Below are 24,245 nucleotides of genomic sequence, written 5' to 3' on the forward strand. Positions count from 1 at the left end.
CACCTGTTTTCAATCCCATTCATTACCTGTTGTGTATTTAACCCTCTGTTTCCCCTCATGTCTTTGTCAGAGATTGTTTTATTGTCAGTGTTGTTATTTTGTTGTGTTGAGGCGCGACGGGTCCTTTTACCCATGTTTTTTCATGTCTGTACTTTTTAGTGTTATGGAGCATGTTCTGTTGACATTTATTAAAAGACTCCATTTACACTCCATTTTGACTCTCCTGCGCCTGACTTCCCTGCCACCTATACACATGACGCTGACAGCCTCACTGTGCATGCAGATGCACTCACACCTGCCTGCTGCCATTCCTGAGCAAGCTCTGTACTGGTGGTGCCCCAATCCCGCAGCTGAATCAACTTTAGGAGACGGTCCTGGTGCTTGCTGGACTTTCTTGGGCGGCCTGAAGCCTTATCACAACAATTGAACCGCTCTCCTTGAAGTTCTTGATGATCCGATAAATGGTTGATTTCGGTGCAATCTTACTGGCAGCAATATCCTTGCCTGTGAAGCCCTTTTTGTGCAAAGCAATGATGACAACACGTGTTTCCTTGCAGCTAACCATGGTTGACAGAGGAAGAACAATGATTCCAAGCACCACCCTCCTTTTGAAGCTTCCAGTCTGTTATTCGAACTCAATCAGCCTGACAGAGTGATCTCCAGCCTTGTCCTCGTCAACACTCACACTTCTGTTACTGAGAGAATCACTGACATGATGTCAGCTGGTCCTTTTGTGGCAGGGCTGAAATGCAGTGGAATTTTGGGGGGGGATTCAGTTCATTTGCATGGCAAAGAGGGACTTTGCAATTAATTGCAATTCATCAAATCACTCTTCATAACATTCTGGAGTTTATGCAAATTGCCATCATACACACTGAGGCAGCAGACTTTGCGAAAATTAATATTTGTGTAATTCTCAAAACTTTTGGCCATGACTGTATAGTGGTGAGAGGAAACTGTTCTTTGTCTCTCGTCTTCGGTTTAGTTTCCTAGCCTGTTACGGATAGACGTGCTGCTAGCGGGACACCTTGTCAACATCCGATAAAATTGTAAAACGCGAAATTCAAACTACAGTATTATACATATTTAACATTCATGACAATATACGTGTAAAACATCAAAATAATGCTTAACTTCTTGTTTATCCAGCCGCAGTGTCAGCTTTCAAAAAGGCTTTGCGGCGAAAGCACACCATGCGATTATCTGAGGACAGTGCCCCGCATACAAATGCATGAAAATCATTTTTCAACCAGGCAGTTGCGACACGAAAGTCAGAAATAGCGATATAATAAATGCCTTACCTTTGAAGATCTTCTTCTGTTGGCACTCCAAAAGGTCCCAGTTACATCACAAATGGTCATTTTGTTCGCTAAAGTCTTTCTTTATATCCATAAAAACTCAGTTTAGCTGGCGCGCTTCAGTCAATAATCCACCGGTTTCCCTTAATCAAAATGCATATAAAATGAATCTAAACAAGTCAAACAACGTTTATAATCAAACCTTAGGTACCCTAATACGTAAATAAACTATAAAATTCAAGACGGAGGATCGTTATTGTCTTTACAAGAGATAAAGACATGGAAACACTACAGCCAAAATGAGAGCCACATAGAAGAACTACAACTTCTACCTCATTTTTACAAAAACTAGCGGAACTAGTGGAAGCCCTAGGAACTGCAATCTGGGAGGATTTAGCCTTATAATAAAAGTGACAGTCATTGAAAATAGTGGTAGGTTGAAAATGTTTTTTGGGGGGGATGGTTTGTCCTCTGGGTTTTGCCTGCCATTTCAGTTATGTTATACTCACAGACATTATTTTAACAGTTTTAGAAACTAGAGTGTTTTCTATCGAAATCTACCAATTATATGCATATCCTAGCTTCTGGGCCTGAGTAACAGGCAGTTTACTTTGGGTACGCTTTTCATTCGGATGTCAAAATACTGCCCCCTAGCCCAAAGAGGCTAGGCTAACAGTGCATAAACAGCTGCAGACTGAATGTTCCTGTGTAGTCTTCTTCGAGAGAGGAATGAGTTTCAGAGGGTCTCAACATTTTTTGGTATTGTAGTCTTCAAACCATTTCGTAATGTATTCAGCTCGCGCTGCACGTATACTGGTCTTAAGTTTTAAACCATTTCTCAGCCGTGTAGCCACCACTCCACGCTGTCTGGTCTGTAGAGATTCCAACCATTTCAACATGTGGATGATCCTCACGTTCTCTGGTCTAATATATTAATTCATCAGCAAGTCCTTTAAGCCCTTGCCTTGGAGGGCGGTTCCATCCCGTTGCCACAATGTCTGTGCTCACGTGGACGTGGTTACTGACTTGGCAAAAGTCTATATGAAAAACCATTGTCTCATTTAGGAGGCTAAAATCACATTTAATCTTCTCACAAATAGTTTAATATTTACTCATAGAAGTTTTACAACATTTAGATGTAAACCTGACACTTTGAATGCGTACACTTTCAGAGATACAGTTGTTTAGTTATATTGTCCTTAATGATATCGCATAACAACAACTGATTTGATATGATTATTGTTTAAGTCCCACCAACCATTTCCCACAATATTTACTTTAGAAATATTGTTTCATTGTCCAACCTTTTGATGTTACAGCACTGCAAAATCTCTTTCTGTTGTAACGAAGGGATTTTTAACTTCCATTTCTGCAGAGTGGGAGAGAGTTCCTGCAAGGTATTTATGACCATAATAAAACTGGCCAACTCCCCCAGGAGTGGGGGGGGTCTTGAAATCTTTTGTTAGCCGGCACCTTTGATCTCCATCCAGGAGGACAAGTCATGACAGCATTTTACCGCTGTATGAAAATGCCATGTATTAGGCCATTCATACACCATCAATATACCATTCATATACCTTTGATACGTCATTCATATACTGTACCATTCATACATGGTAAGTTAAACACCAGCAATGGATCATATAATATTATGTATTTTCCAGAAATGCCAATTCTTGCAATGAAATTATAAATATATGATAGTGTACAGGTTAAGTATGTACTGTATGTCTAATGAGAGAATAGACTGGCCCTCATCAACATTTCACCTGATAAGCAGCTTATTTGTAAAAATTGTAGATCTGCATTTCCTGGAATGAGACAGTTATAGGGTGGAACCAATGGCAGAATGAATCAAATTGTTCTTACTTTCCTGCGTTTGGAGCAAAGTGCTGATAATTACTCTGAAAGCATTGCATTTTATATTTCAGACGCCTTTCCAATGCCGGCGGGGGGAGGTGGAGAGCGCATTGTTAAAGTGTGGCAGTACATTAATGTGTCTATGAGAATAGGAACTGTAATTGATCCACTGTTGCTGATGATAGGAGAAACCGCCAGGCACCGGGCCCACCTGAGGCCCCAAATCTGCACTCACATTTCTAAGAAAAGGAGCTCATCCATTTGGCTAGTGTTTAATTAATAGTTTTTGGGATCCATGGCAAAACAGATTGCTGTGGTAGTTTTTGTCTTGAGATGTCTTGAGATGTTGCTTCAATATATCCAAATAATTTTCCCCCCTCATGATGCCATCTATTGTGTGAAGTGCACCAGTCCCTCCTGCAGCAAAGCACCCCCACAACATGATGCTGCCACCCCCGTGCTTCACGGTTGGGATGGTGATCTTCGGCTTGCAAGCCTCCCCCTTTTTCCTCCAAACATAACAATGGTCATTATGGCCAAACAGTTCTATTTTTGTTTCATCAGACCAGAGGACATTTCTCCAAAAAGCATGATCTTTGTCCCCATGTGCAGTTGCAAACCGTAGTCTGGCTTTTTTATGGCAGTTTTGGAGCAGTGGCTTCTTCCTTGCTGAGCGGCCTTTCAGGTTATGTCAATATAGGACTCGTTTTACTGTGGATATAGATACTTTTGTATCTGTTTCCATCAAAAACTTCACGACCTTTGCTATTATACTGGGATTGATTTGCACTTTTCGTACCAATGTACATTCATTTCTAGGAGGCAGAACACGTCTCCTTCCTGAGCGGTATGACGGCTGCGTGGTCCCATGCTGTTTATACTTGCGTACTATTGTTTGTACAGATGAACGTGGTACCTTCAGGGGTTTGCAATTGCTTCCAAGGATGAACCAGACATGTGGAGGTCTACATATTTTTTTCTGAGGTCTTGGCTGATTTCTTTTGATTTTCCCATGATGTCAAGCAAAGAGGCACTGAGTTTGAAGTTAGGCCTTGAAATACATCCATAGGTACACCTCCAATTGACTCAAATGATGTCAATTAGCCTATCAGAAGCTTCTAAAGCCATGACATAATTTTCTGGAATTTTCCAAGCAGTCAACTTAGTGTATGTAAACTTCTGACCCACTGGAATTGTGATATAGTGAATTATAAGTGAAATAATATGTCTGTAAACAATTGCTGGAAAAATGACTTGTGCCATGCACAAAGAAGATGTCCTAGCCAACTTGCCAAAACTATAGTTTGTTAACAAGGAATTTGCGGAGTGTTTGAAAAACCGAGTTTTTATGACTCCAAACTAAGTGTATGTAAACTTCCGACTGCAACTGTATGTATTCAGACCCTTTACTCAGCACCTTTGGCAGCTATTACAGCCTTGAGTCTTCTTGGGTATGACGCTACAAGCTTGGCACACCTCTATTTTGGGAGTTTCTCCCATTCTTCTCTGCAGATCCTCTCAAGTTCTGTCAGGTTGGATGGTGTGCATTGCTCCACAGCTATTTTTAGGTCTCTCCAGAGATGTTCAGTCGGGTTCATGTTGATCCATTCATCTTTGCCTCGATCCCGACTAGTCTCCCTGTCCCTGCTGCTGAAAAACATCCCCACAGCATGATGCTGCCACCACCATGCTTCACCTTAAGCATGGTGCCAGGTTTCCTCCATACGTGACGCTCTGGCATTCAGGCCAAAGAGTTCATTCTTGGTTTCATCAGACCAGCGAATCTGGTTCCTCATGGTCTGAGAGTATTTAGGTTCCTTTTGGCAAACTCCAAGCAGGCTTTCTTGTGCCTTTTACTGAGTAGCTTCCATCTGGAAACTCTACCAAAAAGGCCTGATTGGTGGAGTGCTGCAGAGATGGCTGTCCTTCTGGAAGGTTCTCCCATCTCCACAGAGGAACTCTGGAGCTCTGTCTGAGTGACCATCGGGTTGGTGGTCAACTTCCTGACCAAGCCCTTCTCACCCGATTGCTTAGTTTGGCCAGGCGGCTGGCTCTCGGAAGAGTCCAAACTTATTCCATTTAAGAATGATGTGTGTTCTTGGGGACCTTCAATGCTGCAGAAATGTTATGGTACCCTTCCCCAGATCTGTGCCTCGACACAATCCTGTCTCGGAGCGGATACTGTTTTCACTTTGTCATTATGGGGTATTGTGTGTAGATTGTAAGGCTTTAACTTAACAAAATGTGGAAAAAGTCTAGGGGTCGGAATACTTTCCAAAGGCACTGTAGCTAATTTGATGCAATAGTAACTATACAAGGTTATAGAAAATATAGGAAATATAGAAATGCAAATGGAGGAGGTTTTGCCATGCATCTCCAGAGTCATATTCCTGTTAAGCTGAGAGAGGATTTCATGTCAGATGATGTGGAACTAATATGGCTACAGGTTCATCTGCCTCACCTGAAGCCTATTCTCGTAGGAAGTTGCAATAGACCACCAAGTGCTAAAAGTCAGTATTTAGACTATATGTGTGAAATGTTGGAAAATGTATGTGATATCAATAGAGAGGTATATTTTCTAGGTGACCTAAATATTGACTGGTTGTCATCAAACTGCCCACTGAAAAAGAAGCTCCAAGCTGTAACCAGTGACTGTGATCTGGTTCAAGTCATTAGTTAACCTACCAGGGTATTTACAAAAATAACTGGAAATAAATCATCCACATTTATTGATCAAAACTTTACTAATGTTGGAGAAATCTGCTCTAAAGCAGGATCCACACCCATTGGATGTAGTGATCATAATGTAATAGTTCCTAAAATTGTGTATAAATGCTCATACAAGAGGTTTTGCAAGGATTCCTATGTCGAAGATGTGAAATATATTTGTTGGTCTGATGTGTGTAATGAGGAACATCTGGACGCTGCACTTGAAGCATTTATGAAACTGCTTCTTCCGGTTACTGATAGGCTCCCATCAAGAAACTATCAATAGTAACTAGCAATAGGCTGGTGATAAATATCTCAACTTAAAAGCATCATTTTTCTGACAAATCCCTCTCTCAATGCTAAACCTCATTTAGATCTATTATTGAATTATGTGGCTATTGAGCAAGTTGAGGAGACTAAACTGCTCGGTGTAACCCTAGATAGCAAGCTTTCATGGTCAAAACATATATAGACTCAATGGTTACTAAAATGGGAAGAGGTCTGTCCATGATAGGGCGTTGCTCTGCCTTCTTGACATCTCAGTCGACCAGACACGTCCTACAGGCCCTAGTTTTGTCACACCTGGACTACTGCCCAGCTGTGTGGTCATGTGTGGCAAAGAAGGACAGTTGGTCTAGAACAAAGCAACACATATCACAGTCAGATGTAGAGGGAAAGTGTCAGTACCATGCATTTCAATCTCTCCTGGCTCAAAGTTGAGGAGGATTGATTGCATCACTATTGGCCTTTGTGTGAGGTATTGATGTGTTGAAGGTACCGAACTGTCTGATCAAGCAGCTGGCACAGTTCGGACACTCATCGGTCAGCAAAGACATGCGACCTGTTGTCTTCAGTCCCCAGGTCCAGAACAGAGGCTGGGAAACGTATAGTATTAAATAGAGCCATGACTACATGGAACTCTCTGTAACTCAAGCTAGCAATAAAACCAGTTTAAAAAAACATATAAAAGCACAGCTTACTGCACAAAGAGGACTGTGAAGAGACACAGCCATTTTATTCATCATGTATTGTAATTTGCACAGTGCTATGTATTAGACCTAAATATAATGTGTATGTACTGATATGTAGGCTATGTGTAACGTTGTAAATGTATGTAGTTCAGTCCTTGACTAATAATGTTCTGTACTATGTATTATGTCATGTTTCATGTGGACCTCAGGAAGAGTAACTGCTGCTTTTAAATAAATACAACATACCAAACCAATGCAAATGTCCTTTCTGGACCAACTGTATTTCCCCCTCTCATTTGTAATCATATAATCACATTCTGAACATTCTAAACACATGCCACTGCCAGCAAAGACCCAATTACTTCTTATGATCCCCTAATTGGCCCTCTTTTGTTAAGCTAATGTTTACACATGCTCTGTTTAGTACGTCTGTGTTTCTGTTCCCCTGTCGATGCTAACGTTACCACACACACACATTCCTCTCTTTCTCACTGAGCACTGAGCTGTTTCCCTCGTCCCTGTTCATCTCTCAGATGTTTTATAATTCCCTTCGGACACAGCGGTAAATACACAGGGAGTGGCAGTGTGTGTGTGCACGTGTGTCAATGTGTGTGCATTCATGTGTGCATGCCAGTTAAATAAACCGTCCAAGCGACGCCAATTACCGGGAACAATTAGCCTTGAGTGTTTCCACTATAGGAGCCAAGACGTCCACGTAGCCCCATAAAAAACAGTTTTACCAGGATACAAGGAAAGAGCCTTTTCTCTGGGTGGCATAAATCCATTGGTCCTTCTAGAGGCTCAATGTGGGTCTTCAACTGTCCCTACCACAACCCTTTTATCTGAGACACACACACACACACACATACACGCATGCATAGTACTGGTCCTGTAGCATATATGGGTGTGTCTGGATTTTCATTAGGGAACTTGTTTTGTACGGTCTTGCCTGATTGCCACTGTATATTACTTGGCTTTACCATTTCTTCTTATTTCCCTTTATTTCCCATTACCACCCATTATGTGTCGTTGGTGTGGGCCTTACCGATGCACTCCATCAGGCACCGTCCCAGTCCGTACTTTCCTGCTGGGACACACCACATTAGGACCGCTGCTGCTGCCACTGTAGAGAAGCTCTGCCCTAAATTACTGTTGTTACCCCCCTCTTCTCCTTTCACCTCTCTCTCCCTTCGACCTTCCCCACTTCTGCCTCTCCTCACATCCCCCCTTCCTAATTACTACTCTACCAAACTGTATCTGCCCTTTCAGTTTCCATTTAATCTAAACAGTTAATTTTCCGGCTTCCTATTCTCTTTCCCCTAAATGCAAAGGAACGTTTCTGGGCCCAGCAAGGCGGCACGTACCAGAGGGAGAGAGCCTGTTGGATCACATAAATCACAGCAGTACAGACTCAGAGGCTGCTTGGCAAAGACGCACATCTAGTCCCTTACTGTCAGACTCACTAGAATATGAAGTCTGTTCCTTTATCTGCATCTCCTCCTCTAGAATACTGATGATGTTAGTGCCACAATAGGCTTTTCAGGTGTAATCTCTGGTGACAGAATGGAGGTAGCCAGCTAGCTGACACAAGATTTGGGTCCCAAGATTATTAGGTGAGATTGATCAATTTAGAAGTGTTTGTAATGGCACTTTCATTATGCATCTGTGATTGTAATGTGAACTGTAACTGTAACTAGTGTAACTAGTGCTCTGAGCCAGGTGTCAAACCCTGATGAAGGCTGTGTCTGAAATGTGTTGGTTTTAACAATAAAGATGCTTTAATTTGTTATGGCATTTTTTGTTGGGGTGGGTAACAGGTCCAGTATTCATTTAAATTCATATATTCAGTTTACATAACAGTTTACATGTACCCGTGGGCTGACACTCAAAAGAAAAACTAAATAAATACATACAAAGAAATTATCATATTGATCACACAGGATTTTGTATTAAGAAAATTGACATTTAAAGAAAAATAAACAAATGTTTCCACCCCTCCCCCCCCCCCCCCCGCCTATCAACCCAGGTAGTTGTCAGCCCCCCCATATCTCTATCTGCCCACCCCCACCACTTATCCCATAAGCCCCCCCACTCTCATAAACAAGCGAGATACTTTTACATGCACCATCCTGCCCCGCCTCTCGGTGACCAGAGAAAAACCTCCCCATAGGCTTAGATTATTTGTACAGTATGTGTTGTGCTTTATAAGTTCTTTATATTATTGTATGTGTTGTGCTTAATAGGTTATTTATATTATTGTATGTGTTGTGCTTAATAGGTTATTTATATTATTGTATGTGTGGGGCTTTATAGGTTGTTTATATTATTGTATGTGTGGGGCTTTATAGGTTGTTTATATTATTGTATGTGTGGGGCTTTATAGGTTATTTATATTATTTGTATATGTGGGGCTTTATAGGTTATTTATATTATTTGTATGTGTGGGGCTTTATAGGTTATTTATATTATTTGTATATGTGGGGCTTTATAGGTTATTTATATTATTTGTATATGTGGGGCTTTATAGGTTATTTATTTTATTTGTATGTGTGGGGCTTTATATGTTGTTTATATTGTTTGTATGTGTTGGGCTTTATAGGTTGTTTATATTATTTGTATGTGTGGGGCTTTATAGGTTATTTATATTATTTGTATATGTGGGGCTTTATAGGTTATTTATATTATTTGTATGTGTGGGGCTTTATAAGTTGTTTATATTATTTGTATATGTGGGGCTTTATAGGTTATTTATATTATTTGTATGTGTGGGGCTTTATATGTTGTTTATATTATTTGTATATGTTGGGCTTTATAGGTTGTTTATATTATTTGTATATGTGGGGCTTTATAGGTTGTTTATATTATTTGTATGTGTTGGGCTTTATAGGTTATTTATATTATTTGTATATGTGGGGCTTTATAGGTTATTTATATTATTTGTATGTGTGGGGCTTTATAAGTTGTTTATATTATTTGTATATGTGGGGCTTTATAGGTTATTTATATTATTTGTATATGTGGGGCTTTATAGGTTATTTATATTATTTGTATATGTGGGGCTTTATAGGTTATTTATATTATTTGTATGTGTGGGGCTTTATATGTTGTTTATATTATTTGTATGTGTGGGGCTTTATAAGTTGTTTATATTATTTGTATGTGTTGGGCTTTATAAGTTGTTTATATATGAATAAGATTACATGGACAGTGGGGACCTGATCCTAGATCAGCACTCCTACTCTGAGACGCTTGATGCATACAGCGCTAGGAGAATAGTCTGGAAGACAGGCTTTTTTAGAATCTGACTGTTTGACAGTACAACAAAGGAATAGTATGATTTTTTCACACATGGATGCATTCAACGCAACACATTGCACAAACATGATTGCAGTTACAGCAGACTATCAGAAATCAATGAGGGACAACTCAGAGTGTTTTGTCTCAGCATATCAAGTGTGTGTGTGTGTGTGTGTGTGTGTGTGTGTGTGTACACAGGTGCATGCTTGCATGTGTGAATGTATGATTGATTGCCAGAATGATCTGTATGTACTCCGTGCTTTGAAGTGCTTGCTCATGTATGAATAGATGATTTGGATGATTTGTGAAATATTGACTCATCTCTTTCCCCTGCTCTCTTCTCCTCCCCTACTCCCCCCTCTCCTCTCATCCACCTTCTCATCTCCTCTCCTCTCCTCTCTCTAGGTGTTGAAGGGCAGTAAGAAGCTGTCCCTGTCGGTGCAGTCGGTGGGACGTATCCCAGGGGGTTATGTCACTAACCATGTGTACACCTGGGTGGACCCTCAGGGTCACAGTGTCCCCCCTCCCCCTGACCTCCCAGAGCACCGCAGTGCCACCCTGAGACGCACCGACAGCCAACAACGCAGCACCATGCAGATACTGCAGGAGGGAGATGAGAAGAAGGTGAGCCTGTTTTCTATGTAGACACACACGCGCACACACACAAATACACATATACCAGCACTCTAGTTCTGTAGGGTCTGCTGTGATGTGCATGGTTTGATCCTATAGTTGGTTGGTTGTTAGGGTGACAGGTCACTGAACACACACACAGGTGCCCACTCAGACTGAGCATTCACATTACCACTGGCCTCTGAAACGGCTTAGTTTAGCATTTAAGAGTGTAATTTAGTGTTGGGCGTTTCCAGATTCAGCTGTTCAGGGATTTCACATAAATCATCATGTTTTATTGTCTCGACAAATTAGTCCACTTCACTCTTCTTAGACAACAATAACTCACTTACAAATAGCTGCTCAATTTGTTGTAAAAAAAGACAGGGCATTCAGAATCTTAGACAATGCTGGATGCTTTTTGAATGCTTTTTTTATGTCAAATCTCTCTCTCCCCCTCCCTCCACTTCTCTGTCAGGTGAACCTGGTATTGGACGATGGCCGTTCACTAGGTCTGATGATCCGGGGTGGGGCAGAGTATGCCTTGGGGATCTACATCACCGGAGTGGACCGGGGTTCTGCCGCAGAGTGTGGTGGACTTAAGGTAACCACCGACATGGCTTGCGTCCCAAATGGCACCTTTTCCCTACATAGTGCACTTCTTTTGAACCTCTTGTGACATATTTCCTTAGCTAGCGCAAGCTTCTGAGAATACCACCAACCCAGCTAGCACTCACTCACACACACATACAAACATTCACAATATGTCTGATAAGACAGGCATGTTAATTAAGGAGGTCACCAGAACTGTCCATAATGCTGAATATCATCTCTCTCTCTCTCTCTCTCTCTCTCTCTCTCTCTCTCTCTCTCTCTCTCTCTCTCTCTCTCTCTCCCTAGTTTATCACACATTAGGTCATTAAGGGACAGGAAAGACAGTTGAAGTGTGGCCACTGCTGAAGGATCAGACTCCCATCAATGGCTCACACTCATGGCAGGATATTGATCCTCCGTGTTAGTAGCGACTGACAAGACCTCCCAAGGGAAATTTAGGGTGAGAGAAAGCGAGAGCAGGAGAGAGAGCGGGAGGGAGGGCGAGAGACAGAGGTAGACAAAGATGGAGGAGGCTCAAAGGCTCAACATCATCATTACATTCGAGAGGGGCTTCAAGGGAAAATACTTCTGTTTCTTTCTCTCCATCTCTCTCTTTGCTGTGTTCCAGACTCTTGTCTTTTTACCTCTGTCCATCTCCCTCCCTCACTCCATCTCTCTCTTTGCTGTGTTCCAGACTCTTGTCTTTTTACCTCTGTCCATCTCCCTCCCTCACTCCATCTCTCTCTTTGCTGTGTTCCAGACTCTTGTCTTTTTACCTCTGTCCATCTCCCTCCCTCACTCCATCTCTCTCTTTGCTGTGTTCCAGACTCTTGTCTTTTTACCTCTGTCCATCTCCCTCCCTCACTCCATCTCTCTCTTTGCTGTGTTCCAGACTCTTGTCTTTTTACCTCTGTCCATCTCCCTCCCTCACTCCATCTCTCTCTTTGCTGTGTTCCAGACTCTTGTCTTTTTACCTCTGTCCATCTCCCTCCCTCACTCCATCTCTCTCTTGCTTTCTCCTTATGCTTCATTGTCATCTTAAAGACAATTTACCTGTGTGTGCTTGTTGAGTGGAGGGGATTGTTTTGGTTCTGTTTTTTCTGAAATCTTCAACTAGTAATTTTTTTTTTTTTTTTTTACATCTCTGAGTTTTGATGCATGGTGGTTTGATGTGATTTGATAGGGAAGGCAATGTTGTCATCTGAATATATTGAAATGGGGACATGGCTATGGACCAGTTATGTCCTCTGTTCTAGTGAGCAGCATGTAGACATTTCACTTTAGGCCATGAGGAAAAAGAAAGGGGAGGCATTGGAGCAGGATCTAAATATAGCCTCGTCTCTGATGTGTTGGGCCCATACCTTTTTTTGACAGGGGGGAGAATGAACAACGCTTCAATGGACACCTGGTATCCTGGTGCCGAGACACACGCTTTTGACGACTTTCAGGGAGCATAGGTCAAAACACGGACACGCACACACTCCCACACACAATGGATTCAACATGCATCCATACAGTATGCTGCAACCTTAATGTGCGTTATTACCGTAAAACTTCAATTAAATGCTGAGGCTCAAATAGCCACCTGTCCCTTTTAATTAACAGCTGGCCAATGGCACACATTTCAGCAAATAAAAGCCCATGCTATTAATTCAAGTTTTACAATAGTCTATTCCAGTGTATAGTTTTGTCAATTTTGGTGTTTTTCTGTAATGTTCCAGCCCTGTGCTCTGTAATGGCCCCCTGTGTACTGTTATGAGGGACAGTGTGGTGGGAGACCCAGCTCCCAGCTGGAGCCAGCTGGGCTGACACTTTGACTGATGGGGTTATTACAGGCGTAGCAGGCAGGTCCATCTCCACCCTTGCCCCTCTATGGAACGGACCTGGCCCTCCGGACCTCGTTGAAGACCTTTTTGCGGCCCCCGGGGTAAAATGAGTTTGACACCCCTTAACACTACCTTTGACGAGATCCCTATGGGCCCTGGTAAAGGTAGTGAACTACATAGGGAAAAGGGTGCCATGTGGGATACAGACAAGGGCCTCTATTTTAACAAATCTAATGGAATGGGTAAGCTAAGTGAATAGCGGTAGCTCTGTAGGTTTGGGGGTGTGTCAGAAATATTTGCTACCACAATTATGGTTTGCAGTCGGTGGCGTGAAAGGGCTGGGTTTTTCTGAACAAACAAGTTGTGGGTGTGTCGAGGCTTGCTCCCTCCCTGGCCAATCAGAATGTGCTCCATGGTTAAATACGTGGTTGCTTCAAGTTGTGTATTGAAGGCATTTTATGTATTGCGTTGTCATCAACTCCAATTGGAATGTTAGTCCATTATAGCCTAGTTTGTTAATTAGCCTGCCCCATTTGCAAAATATGTTGAACATGTTTGCAGTCCATATTGTTCTAATTGCATTGCTTCAATATCGAAATACATAGTTAAACTACGGCATTCACATTGATATAGAGGCTAGGGATAGACATGCCAAACATAGTTAATAAGCAAGATACAATTTAGTAGGTTATTGATAAGGTCTTAAAAGACTGTATAATTCTAACCAAATCTGAATACAAACAAAACAACAACTTACAGACTTTGGCAAAAGGTCAAATCAACAAAACACAGTTCAAACGGTTTGTTACAGATTCTATATAGTTTTGGAAACAGAAAACTGTATGTAAATAAAATGTTTCAGAAGATTTGCAGAATGTCGGCCAAAATCCACCATCTTCTCCCACTGGGCTTCCTCTCATCACCATATTTGGTATTTTTTTATTTTTTTTATTTCACCTTTATTTAACCAGGTAGGCAAGTTGAGAACAAGTTCTCATTTACAATTGCGACATGGTATGAGTGGAAACGTCAACCGGATGCTTCACATTTATACATCCGGTGAAATATATCATTTCTCTAGCTGTGTGTTAGCGTTCTGTAGAGTGGTGAGGAAAAGGAGGAGCTCCGCAGACTCTTGTACCCCTTTCAGATACGGCATGTTTGTTTGTCTGAAAGGGTACACTACGGCTTTTTAAATGGCACCACAACACCTTCTCTAAAGATAGTTTTGAAGCGCCACTGAACTGGCATTTATCTTGTCTGTAAAGTAATGCCACTTCTGAAGCAGAACTAAAAAACATCATACCAGTCGCCATAGAGGGACAAGAAAGCAAGAAAGAGGGTGATGGCAAAAGCAAGCCAGTATGCCGGTATGAATTGCTATGGTGATTTCAGTAAACAATCAGTGAAAATCAACATGCGGTAGAAATATAACAGCACGGCAGATGGCAAACGTTTAAATAATTTAACTCAGGCGACAAGTCCTGTCTACTGTGGCAGCTGACGGCATTCAAACGCCAACCTCAATGGCATTTGTGCTCTCATTGAAAACATCGAAACACTTCACAAGGCAACCAGAAATGTCAATCAAATGATCTCGAGCTGCCTGCGTGCAGTCTGTCTTCCTGCGTGCAGTCTGTCTTCCTGCTGCCTGCAGGCAGACCATTCACTCCTAAGAAAAGCACTTTGAGGTTTGTTAAATACATGACTTACCAATACATTTAGTAGAAAGCAAACACATCTATCTTCCCTACCATAAAAAACTGCAAATAAAAAATGTGTGTTATGGTGTGTTATGGAGCCAACAATGATGGGCGATGCACACTTAAGCAGACCAGGATCCAATTGGTCGGCCTCTGTTGATTTCATGTTTATTGCTAGCTAAGCATCCAGGTCTTATTTTTCTTTAAATAGCCTAAAAGAAAATATTTGACTCTGATTTCCCTGAAAATTCATTAAGTTTCCACTATCAGGGTCGAGCCCAATATCATTGTGAATAGGCTTAGATGTAATTTCAAAGACAGAGCTCGCTGATATAACATGGTGATTAAATGCATCATTAATGTAATTTTTTCCCGTAATGAAGCAAGTGTCTGAATTAATTTGTTGTGGCAGAGGAGGAAGTAGAACCCTTCAGGGATTTGACCGTTTTCCAGAATTTAGCCAGGTTCCCATTACAATCTGAAAAAAACATTACATATTAATCAGATTTAGCCTTTCTGATTTGTTTTACACAATGTTTCCTCAGTTGCTTAAAATCTTACCAGTCCGGGCCTAAGCCTGTGTTCCTAGCCTTGACCCAAACATCCTCTTTTTTATGAATGACTTCTGATAATTCCGGAGTGTACCAGGCATTCGATCTACCTTTAACCCTTCATTTTTTTTTATGGAGCACGATTATCCACAATAGTATTGAAGACATCATCAAAAAGGCTCAAAGCTATATCAGGTAAAGGGATAGCTGAAACACAATCAAGGTCACTAAAATAAACATCATGAAAAAAAGCCTTTTCACTGAAGTTTTTAAAGTTCCTCGTTGTGATGATACAAGGCTTCAATTTTTGTATTCTCACATCTCTACCACAAACAACTGGGCAAAGGTCACTAATGTCTTGGGCAAAGACACCAGTAGAAGCATATTTCTTTGGTGTATTCTGTAAAATACAATCAATCAGAGTTAACTTTGAAGGATCTTTGGGGTTGAACTGTGTAGGCTTAGTCACCAGCTGAGTTTGGTTGAGATCATTACACGCCTTTTAGATTGTCTAAAGCCTGCAATTTCCAATTATAATTTAGGTCACCCAGCATAATAATTTCTGATTTAGTAAAAGAAGACAAACTAGTTAACTCCTCGAGTGCACAACGGTTAGCTGAGAGAGGACGATATACTCCTATAACAGTTATGGAAACATTTTTCCCCAGACAAAGGCATAAAGATAGCAGCTAAAGTTATTTGGCAAGATAAATTAATTTCAGTAAAGAGACAGAGAAAGGACTTTAATAAGAATGGCTACTCCACCATCTGTACCCTGTTTGTCAGCTCTGAACACATTATCACCCTCAATATTAGTCCAGAATGTTCTGCCCAGAGAACAGCACATGGCTGGGGTGTGTGGGGTCTTCGATGATGCCTCATGCTCAGGCCCTGTTTTGAGTAGATGTCCTGGTTGGATGGAAGCATGGTTCCAGTGATCTTCACCACCCGCTGCAGGGCTTTGCAGTCGTGGATGGAGCAATTTCCGTATCACACCGTGATGCAACCGGTCAGAACACTCTCAATGGTGCAGCGGTAGTTTGTGGAGAGGCGTGCCGAATTTCTTCAGCCACCTTAGGAAGTAAAGACACTGTTGCACCCTCTTGACAAGAATGGTGGTGTTGTTGGTCCATGGTCCTCGGTGATGTGGACGCCGAATAACTTAAAACTCATGACTCTCTCTACTACAGCCCCATTGATGTGGATCAGGGCATGTTCCCTACTCTGCTTCCTGAAGTCAACAATTAATTCCTTTGTTTTGCTGATATTGTCATGACACCACAATGCTAGTTCACTTCCTCCCTATAAGCTGACTTGTGGTTGTTGGTTATCAGGCCTACAACCGTGGTGTCGACAGCAAACATGATGATGGGGTTGATGTCGTGCAAAGCCATGTAGTCGTATGTGAACAGGGAGTACAGCAGAGGACTGGGGTGCCCTGTGTTAAGAGTCAGTGTGGAGGAGGTGTCTGCCCGTCAGGAAGTCCAGGATCCATTTGCAGAGGGTGGTGCGGAACTGTAGTCAATGAACAGCATTCTCACATAGGTAATCCTCTTGTCCAGATGTGTTACGACCGTGTGAATAGCGGTGGAAATGGCATCTTCCATGAATCTGCTGTGTTGGAGCAGTAAGCACATTGGAGTGGGTCCAGTGTGCCTGGCATGCCAGCCTTGATGTGGGCCATGATCAGCCTCTCAAAGCACTTCATGATGACCGAAGTGAGCGCGACGGGGCTATAGTCATCTGGGCATGTCATTCAAACAAAGAGATGCCTCTCTGGCTACCAGTGCATATTTCCAAACTATGCATATAATGACACTTTCTAAAAACTATGCTGGTATTCTTTTGTCCATAACTTTACTGTTTATTAAATAATTCATAAATGGCACCATGCAGAGTTCTATATGGAACCATTTTGGTTCAGTGAAGAAGAACCTCATGGGTTCTGTTCAAATCCTATAAAAGGGTTCTGCATATAACTTTTTGGGGTACCATATATGAAGCAAGCAATATAACCTTTTTTGGTTCTATAAGGGAGAAAAAAATTCTAAGAGTGTGGATAGCCTACTCGAACAATCGGAATGAAGTATGCAGGTATGTGAATTGTGATGGATGGTTAATTGCAGCCTGGAGGGCCACAGATCAAAGCCCAGGCCCAACTGACAGTTGACTCGATGGACACCAGGGTTTTCTCATTTTAATTTAAGGGCCACCGGGGCGCTCACAGGACAGACAGGAGTAAATAATCATGAGGGCAAAAACCTCAAAATTATTTCAAAGCACTCTCAGTAGACCATTTAAAATCACTTTATGCTAAACCAGCATTGATTAAGTGGAGGGTAAGCTATGCTTGGTTTTTAATCAAATTAAACAAAATGGGGGGAAAACCAAAGTTTTTTATGTTTCTAAAAACGAGATTCACCAACAGAAAATGCATATCTCTCATCCATGGACACTGGCTGGATAGGCTACACTTCTGCTCTCTAAATCCATGACATTATCAACTGTGTTACCTTTAACAACATGTTTGTGTGGGTCTTAAAATGCCCCATTAGCGCTGCATGAAATTGTCACCTTGGCGTGTGTTTTTAAGGACACGCCTCAAATATAGCCACCCCTCCAACCTCAGCTGATGTTGGACAAGTAAATTGCCGAACCTGGTGTTAGGGCTAGAAAATGCCAGTGCACCAGTTTTCACACGATGAAATTGCAAACTAACGTGCTTTTGACACTTGTGCCTCCTTACCACCAGCCGAAAATAGAGCCCTAGGACAGTGGGATAGCATGGAAGGTAACACTAACAGGGTAACACACAGCTACGACCCACTGGTCATGTTCAGAAGTAGCACCTCATTCACCAAGATGGGGTCAGTCAGAGATGCTTACAGCTAGCAATGATGGTTGTTATTTGTTGTAAAGCTTATGGGGCGAACTTTTAAATAATGATACATTAAACTTCACAGTGCCATGGGCCCTGGTCAAAAGCAGTGCACCAAATAGGGAATAGGGTGCCATTTGGGACACATAGGGTGTCTTTAAATCCCCGTTGGGATGTGACTCTGCATCATTGAGAATGTAAGTCATCTTGTGGGTTTATTCCTGTTGTTATCCCTCTGTAAATGAATGACATGTTGATTATAGCTCTGTAATTCACTCTGGAGGGGGCCTTCAATCCATTTATGTCTAAATTCTAAAATATATTTTGGAATATTATTGTACACAGTGTCCACAGCCCCCGACAGGAATGAAAGTCCTTCTAACTGTAGTCATATTAACCAGGGGATGACTGTACGGTTACTGTGTGTCATCTAGCATTGGGATGATGGATTTGCTCAGTTCAATCCCTGCCAGGCTTGTATAAAAACATCCCAACCAGTCATGGTGGCAGCACTGTCTCGGTCTGTCTCTCTCTCTCCCTTTCTCTCTGCACACCAAATGACTGGGGTTTGTAAAAGCTTCCTTATGGCTTTACTCTCCAGCCTTATGGCTCTACACTCCAGAGGCCTTGTAAGTGTTGTAAGTGTTGTTGTAAAGTGTTGGGGTGTTTATAACAGCTAGCTAGTTTCCCAAATGGCACCCGATTCCCCATGGGCTCTGGTTTAAAGTAGTGCACTAAATAGGGAATAGGGTTCCATTTGGGACACAGTATGGGTCTTTGCTGGTAAAGTGCTCTGCCCAGAGACAGCTTTCTCCATGGTGGAAACGGCTACTGACAGTCGTTTGCCCTTTTCATGACACCTGGCTGCTTCAGTCTAATTGAATTCAATGTCTTGAGAAAGGTCATGCCAAGCGCACCAGCATCAATACAATAACACAGTGTCAGAGCTACGGATGAAACAACTCCTGCTGACACTAAGGCTGTCCTTTAATGAACTCCAGGGGCATCAAACACCCCAAAACTCTAAAGAGGCACAAAGTATGTGAGGATGGCTGGGAGGTGGTTCGCATTTTTCGAACACCTGAAACAGCTTTTTCTGCATACCTAAGCTGTCTGCATACCTCTTGAGCTGTCTGCATACCTCTTGAGCTGTCTGCATACCTCTTGAGCTGTCTGTATACCTAAGCTGTCTGCATATCTAAGCTGTCTGCACACCTCTTGAGCTGTCTGTATCCTCCTGACTAGTGATTTGTTTTTTAAAGAAACTAAATATGCTTCTCTGTAAAAATCTGGGTAAAAGAGTCTTATTCAGTACATTTAGTTTTTGCTTGCTTTTTTAAAGGCTACCAACATTGCCAGCAGGCATGCCAGCTAAGGTAGTTAAACAAACTAGCTACTCTGAACCTATCTTGTCTAGCTAAAGCCAACTTCATAAAACTGCTGTGGTTAGAGGTAACACTGAGAAACAACAACAACATACTTTTTTTTAACACGACATATGGGTTTGACGCCTCTGATGAACATTGTATGTGCAGACAAACTATTATGGACAACAGTGCAGTTGACTACTAACACCAACCAGAGTGGAGACTAGAGTGCCTTCAGAAAGTATTCATACCCCTCGACTTATTCCACATTGTACAGCCTGAATTCAAAATGGATAAAATATTTGTTTAATATAAAACATTTTTCTCACCCATTTACACACATTATCCCATAATTTTTTTAATGTTTTGGAATTGAAATACAGAAATGTCTCCTTTATATACAGTTGAAGTCAGAAGTTTACATACACTTAGGTTGGAGTCATAAAAACTTGTTTTTCAACCACTCTACAAATTTCTTGTTAACAAACTATAGTTTTGGCAAGTTGGTTAGGACATCTACTTTGTGCATGACACGAGTCATTTTTCCAACAATTGTTTACAGACAGATTATTTCACTTATAATCCACTGTATCACAATTCCAGTGGGTCAGAAGTTTACACACACTAAGTTGACTGTGCCTTTAACCAGCTTGGAAAATTGGTGGGTGGAGATATAGGGGGACAACTCATTTTAATGGCTGGAATGGACTGAATGGAAAGGTATCAAACGCATACCATTCCTTTATCCCATTCCAGCCATTCAATTTGATTTTACTTCTATATCTCCACCCACCACTGGATTAATGGTATATCACAGTGGCTCTCTGACCAATACACAACCTGTATGAACTAAATCAGGATTTTGATGAAGGCATGGCATGTTAAGTGAATCAGATGGGAGAGAGAGTTGAAAGCTGACCAGAGCTGATCTCATAGCAGTAAGAAAAGGTTGAGCTACAATATAAAAAACACACACCCAACACAGTGACTCTATGGGGTTAGAGAGCACATGTCTCAGGTGAGGAGAGCTGAACAGACATCCTATTAGTTCCCCTTTGAAGTGTCTTTCTTCCCTACACTGTGCGTACGTCACAAAAGGCACACTATTCCCTATATAGTGCACTACATTTGACCAGTGCTGACCAGGGACTATAGAGCTTTGGTCAAAAGTAGTGCACTATATAGCAGTAGTGCACTGTATAGGGAATAGTGTGCCATTTTGGGACGCATCCTGTATTTGTTTTATCTGACCCACTGTCATGAATCCCATTGATTATACAGTGGTGGGAGTGGGACAGTGATGTACTGTACGGTGTAGGTTTACTCATTGCTTTACTGTGAGAGGGGGATGAGGAGATGTGAGATGAAATGATCCCAAGACAGTGATCCCTATACAGTCAGACACTCTCTATTCCCATCTTGTGGATTGAAGTGTCTTCACTTCGTTGTGCCTCTCTGGGCCTCAGTGTTGCTGTCTTTTTCGGTATCAACTCGCTCTTTTTATGTCTCTTTTACTGTATCTCTCTCTCTCTCATTGCCTTCATCTGTCTCTGTCTCTCCCTCTCTATCTCCTTCTCTCATCCCTCTACCGTACAGTAGAAGGGTCCAGGCTGTGACAGAGAAGCGTTTGGCATTTGGCCACCCACCTCTGTTCCTCTACACTCGGACAGCCGTGACATTTCGCTCTCGTCTGTTCTCCACTGAAGGGAAAAGAAGAATAGGGAAAAGATTAGATATAGACTGGCGCCGTGCCCATTTGTCCAACTCTGCTCTATGAAATGCAGCAATTGTCTTTTAAAACAGGATTCCCTAAGTGAAGAAAGGCAGCAGGGGGGTTGGGGAAATAGGGAGGTGGATGTCTAGATCGTGCCAGACTCCCGAGAAAAGACAACTGAGATGTCAGACTTTTACTGGATGGTGTTAAACTGAATTGAACAAATGCACTGCCGATCATACAAAGGAGAACACCACTACTTAACAAATTAGACAAAAGAGATTCAACATGATCATACAAAGGAGATCACCACTACTTAACAAATTAGACAAGAGATTCAACATGATCAACAAAGGCTGACTCAACACAAATGACTAAATTAAACCTTTCCTTAGATGAGTCACACAAACAATGCTATAGACTTCCACAGAGGCCATTTAAGAGGAACTAGTGTAGTAAAACAGAGTGCGGAGTCGGACTGAGAGCCAAGCTGAGCACACTAATTTGTTTTCCGACCATTCAGCAGAACGATCAATTATCACGACGGATGGAAAGCCTCCCAACAACCAAATTTAAATTTTGTTCCTTAATCCATCCAAACATAAAGCACTGTGTGCAAGGGAGCAAAAGCCCTGTTGGAACCATTTTAGTTTGTCGAACGCCACTTTATCACTAGCAGTAATCAATCAAAACACTTTTGTTCATCTGTGAGTCAACAAGAATGCATACACAGAAAGTCCTTTGTGGTCCTTTGTAGCTCAATTGGTAGAGCATGGCTCTTGTAACGTCGGGGTATTGGATTCGATTCCCAGGACCACCCATATGTAAAATGTATGCCCGCATGACTAAGTTGCTTTGAATAAAAATGTATGTTATGTGTAAATACAATTTTGCTGATAGTGCCTTCAGAAACAATTCACACCCCTTGACTTTTTCCACATTTTGTTGGGTTACAGCCTGAATTTAAAATGGATTACAACAAGATGTTTTGTCACTGGCCTACACACTATAGCCCATAATTTTAGAGTGAAAGCTGAAATGTCTTGAGTCAATAAGTATTCAACCCCTTTGTTATGGCAAGCCTACTGTAAATATGTTTAGGAGTAAAAATGTGCTTAACAAGTCACATACTAAGTTGCATGGACTCTGTGTGCAATAATAGTGTTTAACATAATCTTTGAACGACTACCTCATCTTTGTACCCCACACATACAATTGTATGTACTGCAGGGTCCCTCAGTCGAGCAGTGAATTTCAAACACAGATTCAACCACAAAGACCATGGAGGTTTTCCAATGCCTCGCAAAGAAGGGCACCTATTGGTACATGGGTAAAAATTTAAAAAGCTAGTTATTCATTACACTTTGGATGGTGTATCAATACACCCAGTTACTACAAAGATACAGTCTTCCTTCCTAACTCAGTTGCTGGAGAGGAAGGAAACCACTCAGGGATTTCATCATGAGGCCAATAGTGACTTTAAAACAGTTACAGAGTTGAAAGGCCTATCTGTAATAGGAGAAAACTGAGGATGGATCAACAACATTGTATTTACTCCACAATATTAAACTAATTAACAGAGTGAAAAGAATGAAGCCTGTACAGAATACAAATATTCCAAAACATGCATACTGTTTGCAAAAAGGCAATAAAGTAATACTGTAAAACATTTGGCAAAGCAATTACCTTTCTGTCCTGAATACAAAGTGTTATGTTTGGAGCAAGTCCAATATAACAAATTACCGAGTACCACTCTTCATATTTTCAAGCATAGTGGTGGCTGCATCATGTTATGGGTATGCCTGTTATCGGTAAGGATTGGAGTGTTTTTCAGGATAAAAATAAACATAATGGAGCTAAGCACAGACAAAATCTTAGAGGGAAATTTGATGCCGTCTGCTTTCCACCAGACAGGGAGATTAATTCACCTTTCAGCAGGACAATGACCTAAAACACAAGGCTAAATCTACACTGAAGTTGCTTACCAAGAACACAGTGAATGTTCCTGAATGGCCGAGTTACAGTTTTGGCTCAAATCTACTTGAAAATCTTTGGCAAGACCTGAAAACGGTTGTCTAGCAATGATCAATAACCCATTTGACAGAGTTTGAAAAATGTTGCAAATGTTGCACAATCCAGGTGTGGAAAATCTTAGCAATTTACCCAGAAAGACACAGCTGTAATTGCTGCCAAAGGTGCTCCTACAAAGTATTTACTTAGGGGTGTGAATACTTACAGTTGAATACATTTAAACTCAGTTTTTCACAATTCCTGACATTTAATCCTAGTAAAAATTCCCTGCCTTAGGTCAGTTAGGATCACCACTTTATTTTAAGAATACAAAATGTCAGAATAATAGTTATTTCAGCTTGTATTTCTTTCATCACATTCCCAGTGGGTCAGAAGTTTACATACACTCAAATACTATTTGGTAGCATTGCGTTTAATTTGTTTAACTTGGGTCAAACATTTCGGGTAGCCTTCCACAAGCTTCCCACAATAAGTTGGGTGAATTTTGGCTCATTCCTCCTGACAGAGCTGGTGTAACTGAGTCAGGTTTGTAGGCCTCCTTGCTCACACAAGCTTTTTTAGTTTTGCCCACAAATTTTCTATAGGATTGAGGTCTGGGCTTTGTGATGGCCACTCCAATATCTTGACTTTGTTGTCCTTAAGCCATTTTGCCACAACTTTGGAAGTATGCTTGGGGTCATTGTCCAGTTGGAAGACCCATTTGCGACCAAGCTTTGACTTCCTGACTGATGTCTTGAGATGTTGCTTCAATTTACCCATGTAATTTTCCTCCCTCATGATGCCATCTATTTTGTGAAGTGCACTAGTCCCACCTGCAGCAAAGCACCCGCACAA

General features: G+C 41.6%; 1 protein-coding gene across 1 annotated transcript in view; it reads left to right on the forward strand.

The window, feature by feature from the left end:
• The window catches only part of LOC139409911 (whirlin a), a 135,079-nt gene that overhangs the window by 44,892 nt on the left and 65,942 nt on the right, over positions 1-24,245 (forward strand). The window contains exons 2-3 of the mRNA XM_071155323.1: positions 10,541-10,759; positions 11,226-11,351. Coding sequence (XP_071011424.1) covers positions 10,541-10,759; positions 11,226-11,351 — 345 coding nt within the window. The remainder of the gene's footprint in view (positions 1-10,540; positions 10,760-11,225; positions 11,352-24,245) is intronic.

The sequence above is a fragment of the Oncorhynchus clarkii genome, chromosome 5 (assembly GCF_045791955.1).
Source record: "Oncorhynchus clarkii lewisi isolate Uvic-CL-2024 chromosome 5, UVic_Ocla_1.0, whole genome shotgun sequence".
Taxonomy (NCBI): Eukaryota; Metazoa; Chordata; class Actinopteri; order Salmoniformes; family Salmonidae; genus Oncorhynchus; species Oncorhynchus clarkii.